Raw genomic sequence first — 13,579 nt, 5'->3', positions numbered from 1 at the left:
ATTCTAAATTAAATAAGCCAGCCACAAAAGACAAACACTGCATGATTCCACTTATATGATCTATCTAAAGTAGTAAAACTCCTAGAAACAGAAAGTAGAATGGTAGTTTTACCCAGGAGGTGGGGAGCATGGAGGTGGAGAAAGGGAAAAGGGAGTTGTTAATGTTCAGTGGATATGCAGAGTTCAAATTTTGCAGTAAGAAAAAATTCTAGAAATCTATTGCACAAAAATGTGCTGTAAAGTTTTTCTTGTTTAATAGTACTATACATTAAAAAGTGGTTAAGATTTGCTTTCTAAAAAGTTAGGGCAAGAGTAAGAGATATTTAGGGACATGGTGGTCAATTACATATGATAGGATAGTGAAACATCCCAGTTTTGGGGTATAAGGTGATACCGTTGAAATCAGGAGCGTATGAGGACTTTAGGGGAAGGGTTGAAAGGAAAGCGTGATGAGATAAATTTGGGATATGCCCTTTAAGGGCAGGTTAAAATGTCAGTTGATATTCTGGGTGGTAGATAAACCTTTGATAAATCATAATGGCAGGTAGTCATTAAATCCTCAAGCTTAATTGAGAATCTCCAGGATTATATAGAATGAAAAGCAACATAATCAAATACTTGCTTAAATGGAAATTTGTTCTTTAACCTTTCTATAATTTTTGTAATTCAGCCAACCTAAGATCCTTTTTTTTTTTATATTTCTTTAAAAAAAAAAAAAAAGATTTATTTTATTTATTTATTTATACAAGCACTGGGTACAGTCAGAAACGTGGGAGGGTGAGAGAATTTACCAGAGCCAGAGAAGGGAGCAGAACAGACAGACTGACAAAGTACACTGCTGAGGGGAGCAGCGGGCAGCAGGAGAGGTCTGCGCGCCATGTGGGACCCTCACCCAGTGGCTGGGGATCGAACAAGTGCTGCAGAAGCTGCGGGCAGCTTCGCAACCCAATACTCAACTGCTGCACCACCTGGGAGGCCCCCAACCTAAGATCCTTTAAATGGGATCCTATGGTTTTATTCTTCGTGCTTATCAGAATTATTTTCATATGTGCACATATATATGTGTGCAAATATGTATAGCATTTTAAGATGTAGATATATAAACATGCAAGATGTATGCATTTAGGATATATATCCTAAGTATGTATCTTACGTATATTTATATTGGACAAGGAGATATGAAAACATGCATATTTACCAATAAATTTCATTGCATAACTAATCTAAGATTCAGCAAATAAGTTAAGAGAGTCACATTAACTCACATTTTTCAAAGTAAACATTCACTATTTGACTTAGAAGATCCTTAAGGGTAAAATCTATGATTATTCATTTTGGTATCTTTCTCAACATCCAGCACAATGCCCTTTCTAGAATAGTTACTTAATAATAAATATTTGTTCACTGAATGACTATTTTCACACCTCCTTTCCCACAGCTAATATCTTACTAAATTGTATTACCTTGAGATTCATATAACAAAATAGTCAGTTGGGCACATACAGACTTTGAATATATTTTCACTTCTGCTCTTAAGGAAGAAGTAAATTCTATTATCTCTTAATGTGAATGAAATATTTTATTATTTCCTTTTTTGAATGATTGCTGTACTCAGGGTTGGTCACCCGTTGAGGGAAAGACCTTGAATGAGCCTTTTTTTTTTTTTTTTTTTGGTTTTCCTGGTTTCATTTGATTCCAAAGTGATTGCTGTAGCAAGAGTTCTCTTAAAACCTCTCTTACTGGGGTTGCCAGGGGCCTGTTTAGGACAGTTGATCTCTTTTGTGATACAGACTCTCAAGTCTGGGCATGCTTTACTTATTTTATGATTGTGTCCATGCTTTCTCTTAAGACCTTTCAGACACTAATGAAATTATTATCTCTGGAAATGTTACTTTATCCTTGGATTTCCTGTTGTGCTTTATCTAAGACTTTCATGCTATTATTATTCTCTGCATTAGAGTTATTTACAATTTTCCTCTACTAAAAACTGGAATTCCTTAAGGAAAAAAATCTATATCTGATTCATCTTACATATCCTACTGCTCTTTCCTTATTGCCTTGCACATAGTAGGTTCTTACTAAATATCTGCTACCAGCGTATGTGAACAAATTAATTTGTTTTCCTAATGACACTGTGATATGATTTCTTATAGAAACTCCATTTTACTTACATCATCTTTTGCTCATTATTCACAGACATCTAATTTCTCAGGTCTGCCAACCGCTTTGCTGCTTTGGTAAAATGATAGTCAGCATGTGAAGTTGATCTTTCTTTTAATGGAGGGTGAAATGATAACCTTTATAAATCCTGACCTGGAAGTTTAAAGGTTTAAGTCACACACGCTTTGCTATAGCTTAAGGGTAAAAATATTTGACCCTTTGATTCTATAGATGACATGAAATACAAAGAAAATATTCTTTAAAAATTATTGATAAAGTGTTTATTAAAAGGTTTTTATTAATTTATTTCCTAGCTTAATCTTTTTTTAATGGTAGTTTTCATTCATTTAACAAATATGTATTGAGTACTTCCATGTACTTCCATGTGCCATGTGTTATGTGCTGGGGATCAGTGCCTGAACAAACAAATATGCATGGAATGTATCTTCTCTTAGGGGGAACTAGACAATAAGTAGTAATAAATAATCCACTTATAGCAAGTCAGTGGGGAGTATTATGATAAAACAAAACGGCAGTCAAGTGCAAAGGAATTGGAAATGTATTGGTGGAGGCAGAGGTTTTTTATTTATTTATCTTTAGTTGTATTTTGTTATAGAAGAATTGTATTTTATTATAGAACTAGAGGTGCTGCGGGATGGGGGGTGAGAGATTTCACCAAAGACAGAGAGGGGAGCACAGCAGGCAGATCTACTGAAATACACTGCTGAGGGAAGCAGTGGGCAAGACAAGAGAGATCTACTGAACCATATATGGGTTTGCTCTCTGGTGGGGGTTAGCACCGCCCTAGCGGTGATAATGCTGAGATTTAACCCCTAGGCTACCAGGGTGGCCCTGGATGCAGTTTTAAATAAAGTGGTCAGAGTGGGCTTTGTTAGGACAATGACATTTAAAGAAAGATCTGCAGGAGGCAAGAGTGATTGCTTCACTGATACCTGAGGAAAGAGCATGTCATGTCTAAGGAACCATGAGTTTAAAGGCTTGGAATTGGGAGCATGCTTATATGTTCCAGGAACAATGAGGACGCCAGTGTGGTTGGAGCAGACTGAGTGAAAGCAAGAGTCATTGACATGAATTCACAGGTGTGCTAAGTGTGTAGTGGTAAGGGGAGGTACGAGGGTGCAGATTATTGTCAGGCCTTACAGACCATTGTAAAGATTACCTTTTATTCTGAATAAAATGGGATGCCATTGCAGTTATTAAGCTGAGGTCTACCTGATGTTGTTTTTAATGGGATGTCTCTGGCTGCTGTGCTGAAATAGGGGGACCATGAGAGCAGTTGGGAGGCCCTGGTCATCTTCCAGGTCAGAGTGCGGCTCCCAGGAGGGTGGTGGGAACAGCAGAGGGAAGAAGCAGTTGGAATCTGAATATACTCAGAAGTAATATGGGTATTATGAAAACCATTATTCTGTGATCTTCTTTTGTTGACAGAGAGTTTAATGAAAAAAATTTTTCAGTAATGATTTCTATAAAATTCAATCTCTTATTTCTTGCTATGTTTAATTGATAAATATTGAACATTCCAAATAGCCAATTTAAAATTGATTATACTTTGATATATCTCAACCTCAATATTGCTTTCTTCAGACAATCAAGTTTTTACTTTTTCTGCCTAGTGTCCATTTCTATTAGAAGAGAAATAATGTCAATAAATTCCACAATAAAATATCTGCTATCTTGGATGAAACTAATTTCCATATTTCATAGTCCTATGCCCATAATAATTTTTTCTTATCATTTTACTGTTTTAGTGACATCTTGGTTTTTAAAAATGTCACATAATACTTTGATAATTTTCAGTTGTTCTGAGGGTTTTGAGATTTTCAGTTGTTCTGAGGGAAGCAGTACTGTACAATGTACACAGTCTGCACTTCCTTCCCCTGCATCTGTACTCACATGTGCTCATCTTTATAGGTGTGTATACACATACATGGTCTGTAACTTTCTTATATAGGCACACATTTTTAATTTGCTGTCCTTACTTGTTTTATTTTAGGGTGAGAGACCAGCTGCTATTTGAAATTCTGATTTTCCTTGCTCATTACATTCCAGACCTGTTCAATGTCCTGAAATACGACTCTTTACTATAAGGGGGGTTGTTCTAACCTGTAATGGCTGCCTCTCTCCAGGACTTTTATGCCTTGGGGACAATTATAAAGCAACTGCAACCTTCAATCTTTTAGTGGTTAAAAAGAACACCACACCCTCCTCCATGAGAACTACCGAGCCCTACTTAATCTTTTCCTAAATGGGGAAATTCTTTCTGAAAGAAGCACAGCTTCAAAGAGCAGGAGAACATGTCAAACTCTAACCCTCCGGGGTCAGTTAGAAAGAGCTTGCAACCTTGCAAGGAGCCGGATATTTTTGGTCTGCTTTTTAACAACTTGTGTGACCCAGGCAAGGGTCACACCACTTTTCCATCTTAACTCTACACACTGTGTTTTTGCTGTGGTCCGCAATTCACTGTTACACCAACTCATGGAATTCCAAATTTCTCCTTTTTTATTTTTTGAATGTTGCCATTGTCTGTGGGTTATGGATGTACATAGATGGATGAATAGTGAAAGGTACATACACAATAGTCTTCTGATTAATTTCCTTTGACTTATTTATTGGATCCTGGAAGGCAGAAAAGAAAGGCAGTATCTAGTTCTTTTGAACAGTACAATGGAGACAAAGAGAAATATTGACTGTTTTAATATGCTTTAATACATACTTCTTAAGCCTCTGATTTCTAATAGCAAGTCCTTTGATATTTAGACTGAATTCATCTTTAACCCTCTGAAACCAGAAAACATCATAGTTTCCTTTAGCAAATTTGGGGAATTTGGAGAACTTCTTTCACTAGCTACAACTTTAGCCCATTAAATTAGAGGAGTAGAGATGAAAGGATCCAGCTGTGAGTCGTGAAAGAGTAGAATAGCCAGCTGTGAAGGCTCATTTTCACACATGTACCCCTGTGAGTCCCACCTAGGGAAAAGTGATGATATTGGGACTCCCACAGTTTGCACAAACATAATCCTTGGGGCAAGGGCAGGGGAGCAATGAAGAGCCATGGTACAAGAAGAACTAAGGAGAACTTTATAATCCTGTGCGGTTCCTAAAGGCAGGACAAATCTACAGTGCAAGAGATCAGATCTTTCTTTTGAACTCTGGGAGAAAATTTTGTTATGTGTGACTAACTTAAAAGTCAAGAGTGAGGGCCTCCCCTGGTGGTGCAGGCAGTTGAGCACCAGGCAGTTGCAGCGCTGGTTCGATCCCCGCCGGCTGGCGAGGGTCCCACATGGCACTGCAGACCTCTCCTGTGGCGCCCTCTGCTCCCCTCAGCAGTGTATTTCGTCAGTCTGCCTGTTCTGTTCCCCGCTCTGTCTCTGGTGAAACCTCTCACCCTCCTGTGCCTCTGGCCTATACCCGGTTCTTGTATAAATAAATAGATAAATCTTTTAAAAAAATTAACAAAAAAGTCAAGAGTGAGTTTGCTTTTGTTTGTTTAGTAAGGTTTGTTTTGCTTCTAATTTTTGTTTTTAATCACACATTTTTTTTCCTTGAACTTTGTTTAGGCTCGGGAAGACAGTCTAACTGTGATTCAGCCTCATTCCCTCTCTTTTGCAAACTCTGAAAGATCAAGTGGAAATATTGTATATAATATCACTTTACCTCTGCATCCAAGTCAAGGTAAGATGTGCAGTAAAGGAATGTTTGAGGGATGCTATGGGTTTCTGGTTGTTGACCGGTCTTAAAAGCTCCAGAGTTTTGTCTGCTTATACTTGTAAAAGATTTAAGGAGTAACAATTATTCATACACTTCTTGCCTGTCTTCTGACTTTAGAACCAGCCAAGAGAGACACTGTGGGCAGACAGACAGAGATGAATGTGTCAGCTTTGTTAAAGACAAAGCTGTACTGAAGAACACAGATAGCATGTGTGTGTATCTATAACTCCAGTCAATGGATTGAAGACCTCCTCCCATGCATAGGCAGTCTGTCAGGACAGAGCCTGCTCTGCTAAGGTTGACTGTAAGAATAGTAAGATGCATTCTGGTCTGGCTCGCAAACCAGACTGAGCATGTGCTCAGGACAAGTAGCTCCTCCCTAGAGGAACATGGAAATGCAGAGCTACAGGCAGAGGAGAGGTGGACCCCTGTTTCAGTCTTCAGCCTTTAGATCTCTTAATTTTGGGTTTAACTAATAAGTGTATGCTTGACAGAGGTGTGATTGTTCTTCCCAGAGGGAGACCAACTTCTATTAAGGCTATACTGCTCCTCTCTCTATCACTGCTCTCTCAAAAACCAACCAGAGCCCTCGATGTCAGCCTTACACATTATCAAATTCCCAAAGAAAAACAATAGTCTAAAAATTAAATTCCATTACCCTTTTGATAAGGTCCAAAGAAATTAAAAGTCATCCTTCTCTCTCTTTTTTTAATCTGCCAAGTCACTGCGAGAATGGTTTTCCCCATGTTGCCAGGGTGGAGATGAGCAGCAGCCCAGCTGTCTGCTGGAGAATGATTGCAGGTCTCTCAGCCACTCTGAAGTTGAATTGGTTCAACACCAAGCTCCACACCTGCCCTCCTTTTAAAGAGTTACTAGGACATGAAAGATGACCTTAAAATGACAGGCAGATCTGCAGCCTCTGAAGCATCTGTCACAGCAGAGTGATAATTACAAATCCAGTTTTTAGAATAATCAAGATCCATGTTACTCTTGCCAAAAACCATCACAGAGACTAAGGAGTCTCTGAGGGAAACAGGATAGACTGAGAAAATCACTGTACAATATCACCAGGAAACCACTCTGTGCCATTTTCTCTGTGACCTTGACCTTTGAACTGAAACTCATTTAGGAGGATTCACAACTATTGTACAGGGTATGACTTCGGGAGAATTACATTGCTCTAGGAGCAGTAGTTTGCATCTTATTATTCCTTATAGTAAACAAACCCATGTCAAGACTCTATCTAGGGTTAAGATTTGCCTTTTTCTTGAATAAATGCAGAATACTATACCAAGAACAACCTGAGGGCAAATGTTCCTCAATAATAAGTCTCCCCGGTGGAAAGCAGCTCTCTGGTCCATGTCATTCAGTCAGCAGTCAGAGTCACCATCATGCTCATGTGCGTCTCCTCCTTCCCAGGTACCATCGAACACAAGGACCAACCTCACTCTCCCATCCGGTATTTCACGCAGGATGATATCAACCAGGGCAAAGTCATGTACCGTCCTCCATCTGCAGCCCCCCACCTCCAAGAGCTCATGCCCTTCTCCTTCGCTGGTAATACATTCCTCTGTATTGGAACACCCCAGCTGCACTCTGTGGATGGTCACTGCAGGCTCACCCTGAATCTTCCTTTAGTCCTTTTGGAGAGTTTGGTGACACTGCTCTATAGCTCTTCAAGTTAGCTCAAGATCTGTCAGTCAATATGTAATCTGGGTCCAGGTCATCATTTTTCATTTATTTTTGCATGCAAATATAATTGCAATATCGTTATTCTGTGCTTCCTGGTAGCAATCACTGAGTGAGGCCCTGAAGATATATACAGTGGTGAGCGAAAATGAGGCATAAAAATTCTGTTCTTGGAAAGATTGGGTCTATAAGTATAGAGACAGAACTTGTTAAATAATCTTAGTTATGAATGATTAATTTCAGGTGAGAGAAGAGCTCTGAAAAGAAACAAGAGTGCTCAGTGGTGGGATTAGAAGACTAACCTAGACAGAGTGGTCAGTGGAGGCTGCAGAAGGTTATGGACAGTGGAGGCATGGGTAGAAGCTAACCAGGCTAAATGGGTGTGTTGGAATAGTCAGGAGGACATTCTGAAGGAGACACTCACCTCATGGGCAGAGGTCCAGGGGAAGGAGAGAATGTGATGTTTGAGGCATGGAACAAAGTCAGTTTGTCTGTCTGAAATGTGGAGGGTCAAGCTGAGGTAAACCTGGAGGGAGAGATATAGGCCCGATTCAAAGGCCCAAGAAAGACTCTAAGGATTTAGATCTTATTCCCAAGAACACCGGGAACCCAGAGGTTTTTAAGACATAAGGGAGTAAATGGGTGTTCATAAGGAACTCTGAACTGTGGTGATGTGAATGCACTTGAGGCGGCCAAGGTGGATGACCTTGGGGGAATTCCCCTTGAGGGGAATCCAGTGAAGAGGATCCTACAGTACCTCAGAGAAGGTCCCATTTAGAAATGGAAAAAGCAGGCTACCTCTTTTTTTTTTTTTTTTAATAGAGGCATGTTTTATTTATTTATTTATTTGTTTGTTTTGTTTGTACATGCACTGGGTACAGTCAGAAGCCCGGGAGGGTGAGAGAATTCACCAGAGCCAGAGCAGGGAGCAGAGCAGGCAGAAGGACCGAAGTACACTGCTGAGGGGAGCAGCGGGCGGCAGGAGAGGTCTGCGCGCCATGTGGGACCCTCCTCTGGTGGCCGGAGAGCAGCCAGGAATCGAACCGGCGCCGCAGAGGTCACCGGCAGCTTCGCAACCCAGCGCTCAACCGCTGCGCCACCAGGGAGGCCCAAAGCAGGCTACCTCTTGATTTAACAGAAGCACCTTTCAAAGGAAGAGAATACTGAGCACAAGAATAACCAAGCTTCTAATTCAAACTAGTATGTGCCCTTCCACTAAACCAAATAGTTTTAATTCCTGCCACCCCTCATTCCTCTCCTTGACCTAGTCATCAAAACTTCTGATTGGGGGCCTCCCTGGTGGTGTAGGGGGTTGAGCACAGTGTTGTGAAGCTGTCCGAAACCTCTGCAGCGCAGTTTTGATCCCGGCCGGCCAGGGAGATACCCACATGGTGCAGCAGACCTTTCCTGTCTCACCCGCTGCTCCTCTCAGCAGTGTATTTCAGTTAATCTGCCTGTTCTGTTCCCCACTCTGTCTCTGGTGAATCCTCTCACCCTCCTGCACACCTGGCCTGTACCCCAGCTCTTGTATGCATAAATAAATAAATCTTTAAAAAAAAAAAACTTCAACTTCTGATTGGAAATATGTGTGTGCCTTGGAAATGCTAAAAATCATGAAGCTTATTTTTTAAGATATAAGTCTATCTAACATGAGTAATATAGAGTATTGTTTTTATGTATCAATATTAGCTTTGTTCATACAGAACCACTGCTGATTTCTTATGGTGAATTGATCATGGATTTAATAATTTTAGAGTTACTTTTTAAATGATGGCAAGGATTTCACATATTTGTCATTATTTATATAAATGCATTTGTCCAGAACATAATTAATTCTTCAACTAGATTAAAATTTTCTATGGGTGGGCATGTGTCTCTTTACTATCCAGATTCTATCTCTGTGTTCCCAGTGTTTAGTAAATGGGTAGCTAATAGCCCATGAATGTTCATGGTTCTCTAACCCCTACTTTATAAGACCTACTTTACGAGAAACTCAGGATATCCTGGGATTAGATAGAAAGAAAACATGTCAGCCATGGTTAAAGCTATTTCTGTTTGCACTATACTCGCCTGAGTACTTAGAGTCCTTTTAGAGAGAGCAGAGTCAGTCCTCTCCTGTATAATATATGGGATAAATGCCACAAGATAAATCTCTCAGACTGTTAGAGTGTGTAAATCAATGTCCCAGGCATCACTCAATTCTACAATAGAATTGACCTACCAGAGAGTCTTGTCAGTGACATACAACATCACCCACATTCACTGATTTGTAGGATTTTATGTACTGATAAAATGAGATCTGAATGAATGTATTATAAATCACCCTGACTGCTGTGATATAAAATTATTCCACTATGTGGTTCTTTTTATACTGAAAATTAGTGCTGGTACCATTAAACTCAACATAACATTAGCAAATGACCGGGTGATCTTTACTTCAACCATAATAATTTAGATTAAAACATCTTTATTTTCTTTACCTGAGCCCCATATTTTGTACCTTTGCCATCTATTCCTGACTTCAAAATTTATATTTTACTGATTTTTTTTTCCTCCTCTGTTCTTTCAGGTCTCCCAGAATCGGTGAAATTCCACTTCACAGGTGAAGACTTTGATCTCAAATTTATTAGAAAATGGAATTTTTCCTTTCATAATGCATCCTTTTTTTTGTTTCCTTCATTATTATTACCTATATTCTAAGAATTACCTATAAGCTTCACAAAATAAGTTTCTTTTAAAAAAAGCCCATGATTAGGTAAATGGTAATAGTTAACTTTGTACCCACAGAAACTACAATTCACCAAGGAAATCAAATGTTAATGTTGTTTAAGCCCCATTTCAACTTGTCCTAATATCGAAGAAAAAGCGATAATAGCTGTTAAGATCTTTCACTCAGGATCTAGACTGCTTGGGTCAACCAGCTCTGGGAAATTTTCTTAACCTCTCTGTGCCTGAAAGGACATAATAAATGATGATTAAATATATGTAAAGTTCCCACTACAATTGTGGCACATAATCATCCCTATGTGACAGCTAATGAGTAGTAGTCATGTATAATCTTGTATAAAGCCTTTCATTGAATGCCTTGCTGCTGAGAAATAGATGCTTCAACCCAGAAAGTGAGTCAAAGCTCTGTGTAGAAATCCACAGAATCCTTGGTTCATAGTGCATAGCTCATAGTGCATAGTGTTCGTGTTGAGTTGTGTGAGCTCCTGCAGAACTTTGTGATTGGTCCCTTATCGGTAGTACTGTGTGCAAATTTTTTCCCCAATCAGTAGCATGTCTGTTTTGGTTAATGTCTCTTTTACCATACAGAAGCTTTTTAATTTGATGTAGTCCCAGCTGTTCATATTTTCTTTCACTTTCTTTGCTTTGGGGGATGTGTCTTTAAAGATGTTACTGAGATCTATGACATGTAGTGTTTTGCCTGTATTTTCTTCTATATATTTTACTGTTTTAGGTCTTATGTCAAACCATTTTGAATTGGTTTTTGTGCATGATGAGAGGTAGTAGTCTAGCTTCATTTTTTTGCATGTAGCAGTCCAGTTTTCCCAGCAGCATTTATTGAACAAACTGTGCTTGAGAACCCGGATTTTAATACGAGTTTCTGACTCTGAGTCTGGGATGGTTAGTTTAGTCTGATCTGTATGTGCTTCATTTAAGAAAAACAAGTATCATGGTAGTGTGTCAATTTAGTTTCTAAACCTCAGCTTGAATAGGTGAAGGGGTTAACAATTAACTTTTCCAGGGCTTTAAGTTAAATGATCCTTGAACCTATTCTACAAAGTCAAGGAAATTGACATTAGATGGAATAATAAATTAATTTATTTTGTTTCTGCCCTAGGTTCATTTTGTTATTGAGTGATTTTTTAAAAAATTGTTTTAAATACTTTTTAAAGAACAATTTTTAGGTATACAATAGAATTTAGAAGAAAGTACACTCCCATGTATACAGAGCCTCTACCATTATCAACATCATTCACTGGAATGGTACATTTTTTAACCAAGGGTAAATACACATTGACACATCCATAATCACCCAAAGTCCATAGTTTATTTTAGAGTTCATTCTTGATGTACATTCTGTGGGTTTTAACCAGTGCATAGTGACATATATCCATCATTATGTCACACAGAGGATTTTTCACTGTTCTAAAAGCACTCTGTGCTCTGCCTATTCGTCTCCTGTACACCCTCCTATCTTTGGCAATCTTTTTATTGTCTTCCATAGTTTTGCATTTTCCAGAATGTCAGCAGTTGAAGTCACACAGTATGCAGACTTTTCATATTGGCTTATTTTAGTTAGTAATATGCATTTAAATTCCCCCATGTCTTTTCATTGCTTGATAACTCATTTCTTTTTAGTGTGGAATTATATTCCATTGTCTCACAGTACCACAAATTATACATTCACCCACTGAAGGACATCTTGGTTGCTACCAAGTTTTGGACAATTATGAATAAAGCTACTATAGACATCTGTGTACAGGTTTTTGTGTGGACATAAATTTTCAGCTCCTTTAGGTGAATATCAAGGAGTGCAGTTGCTGTATTACCTGGTAAGAATGTATTTTGTTTTGTAAGAAACAGCTATAATGTGTTTCAATGAGGCAGAAGCATTTTGCATTCCTGCCAGCAGTGTATGAGAGTTCCTTTTGTTCCACATCTTCACTGGCATTTGGTGTTGTCAGTATTCCAGATTTTGGCCATTCTAATTCATGCCTATTGGTACCTATTTATAGTTTTAATATTCACTTCCCAGCAAATATATGATGAGGAACGTCTCTTTATACATTTGTTTGTCATCTGTGGCATCTTCTTTGTTGACATATGTATTAAGATCTTTGAACTATTTTTAAATCAGGTTGTTTTCTTATTGTTGAGTTTTAAGAGTTCTTTGTACATTCAGGATAATAATCTTTTATCAAATGTTCCTTCTGCAAATATTTTCTCCCAGTTTGTTTCTTGTCCTCTCATTCTTTTCACATTAATTTTCGCAGAGCAGAAATATTTAATTTTAGGGGCCCTACCTGGTGGTGCAAGGGGTTAAGTCTCAGCACTATGAAGTTATGGGCAGCCACTGAAGCACAAGTTTGGTTCCCATCCAGGGAGCTGACCCACATGGCACAGCAGACCTCTCCTGTCTCACCCATTGCTCCCCTAAGCAGTGTATTTCAGTCAATCTGCCTGTTCTGCTCCCCACTCTGGGTCTGGTGAATCCTCTCACCCTCCCAGCTCTTGTATGAATAAATAAATATTTTTTTAAAGTATTTAATTTTAATGAAGCCTAGCTTTTCAATTCTTTCTTTCATGGATGAGGTCTCTGGTGTTGTATATAAAAAGAGATCTCCATGCCTAAGGTCATCTAGGTTTTCTCCTATGTTATCTTCTAGTTTTGCATTTTATACTTAACTCTGTTATCCATTTTGAGTTAATTTTCATAAAGAGTATAAAGTGACATAATTTTTTAAGACCAAGTTTTGAAATCTTGTAGGAAGGAAACCATCTCCTTTAGTCTTAGGAGAGAAGATTTTGAATTGGGCAGAAGAGATAGCAGCAAGTCTAGGTCCTGACATTAACCCATAGAGAGAGGAAAAACAGCTCATTTGGTCAATTAACTAAGATGAGAAGGAAATCTAATAGTCCTGACCTGATTGCTTCCAGACAAGTACAGATGCTCTTTAAAATCTGGCCATATCCTTTAGAGCTATTCTCAAAAAAAAAAGCACATCTAAAACCTTGATACAATCATTGCTAGGAGTCAGTTGTTTAAGTAGAGGTCAGATTTCTACAGACTTATTAAGTGCAGAAGAAAATGAAGAAAGAAACCAGTTTCTTGTTACCAACCCAAATGCAAGCATATCATAACATTTAAAATAATCTCTGGCACAATTCCTCCATAGTCACTATGAATAAACACATTGATAATGTTGGCGGTGCCAGTATCCCTCTAAGCAAGGCTAGAGGAGAAAAGCTGTATTAAGATATGGAAAATAGAAAT

The 13,579-nt window shown here is 38.6% G+C and overlaps 1 protein-coding gene across 1 annotated transcript in view; it reads left to right on the top strand.

Annotated features, from left to right (window-relative positions):
• The window catches only part of FRAS1 (Fraser extracellular matrix complex subunit 1), a gene marked incomplete at its 3' end in the record, with an annotated part of 442,801 nt that overhangs the window by 334,373 nt on the left and 94,849 nt on the right, over window positions 1–13,579 (top strand). Inside the window, exons 33-35 of the mRNA XM_084232972.1 lie at window positions 5,739–5,853; window positions 7,309–7,446; window positions 10,148–10,180. Of these exons, the coding sequence (XP_084089098.1) occupies window positions 5,739–5,853; window positions 7,309–7,446; window positions 10,148–10,180 (286 nt within the window). The remainder of the gene's footprint in view (window positions 1–5,738; window positions 5,854–7,308; window positions 7,447–10,147; window positions 10,181–13,579) is intronic.

This window comes from Talpa europaea (assembly GCF_964194135.1).
Source record: "Talpa europaea genome assembly, chromosome: 5".
Lineage (NCBI taxonomy): Eukaryota > Metazoa > Chordata > Mammalia > Eulipotyphla > Talpidae > Talpa > Talpa europaea.
This window is presented reverse-complemented; position numbering and strand designations above follow the sequence as displayed.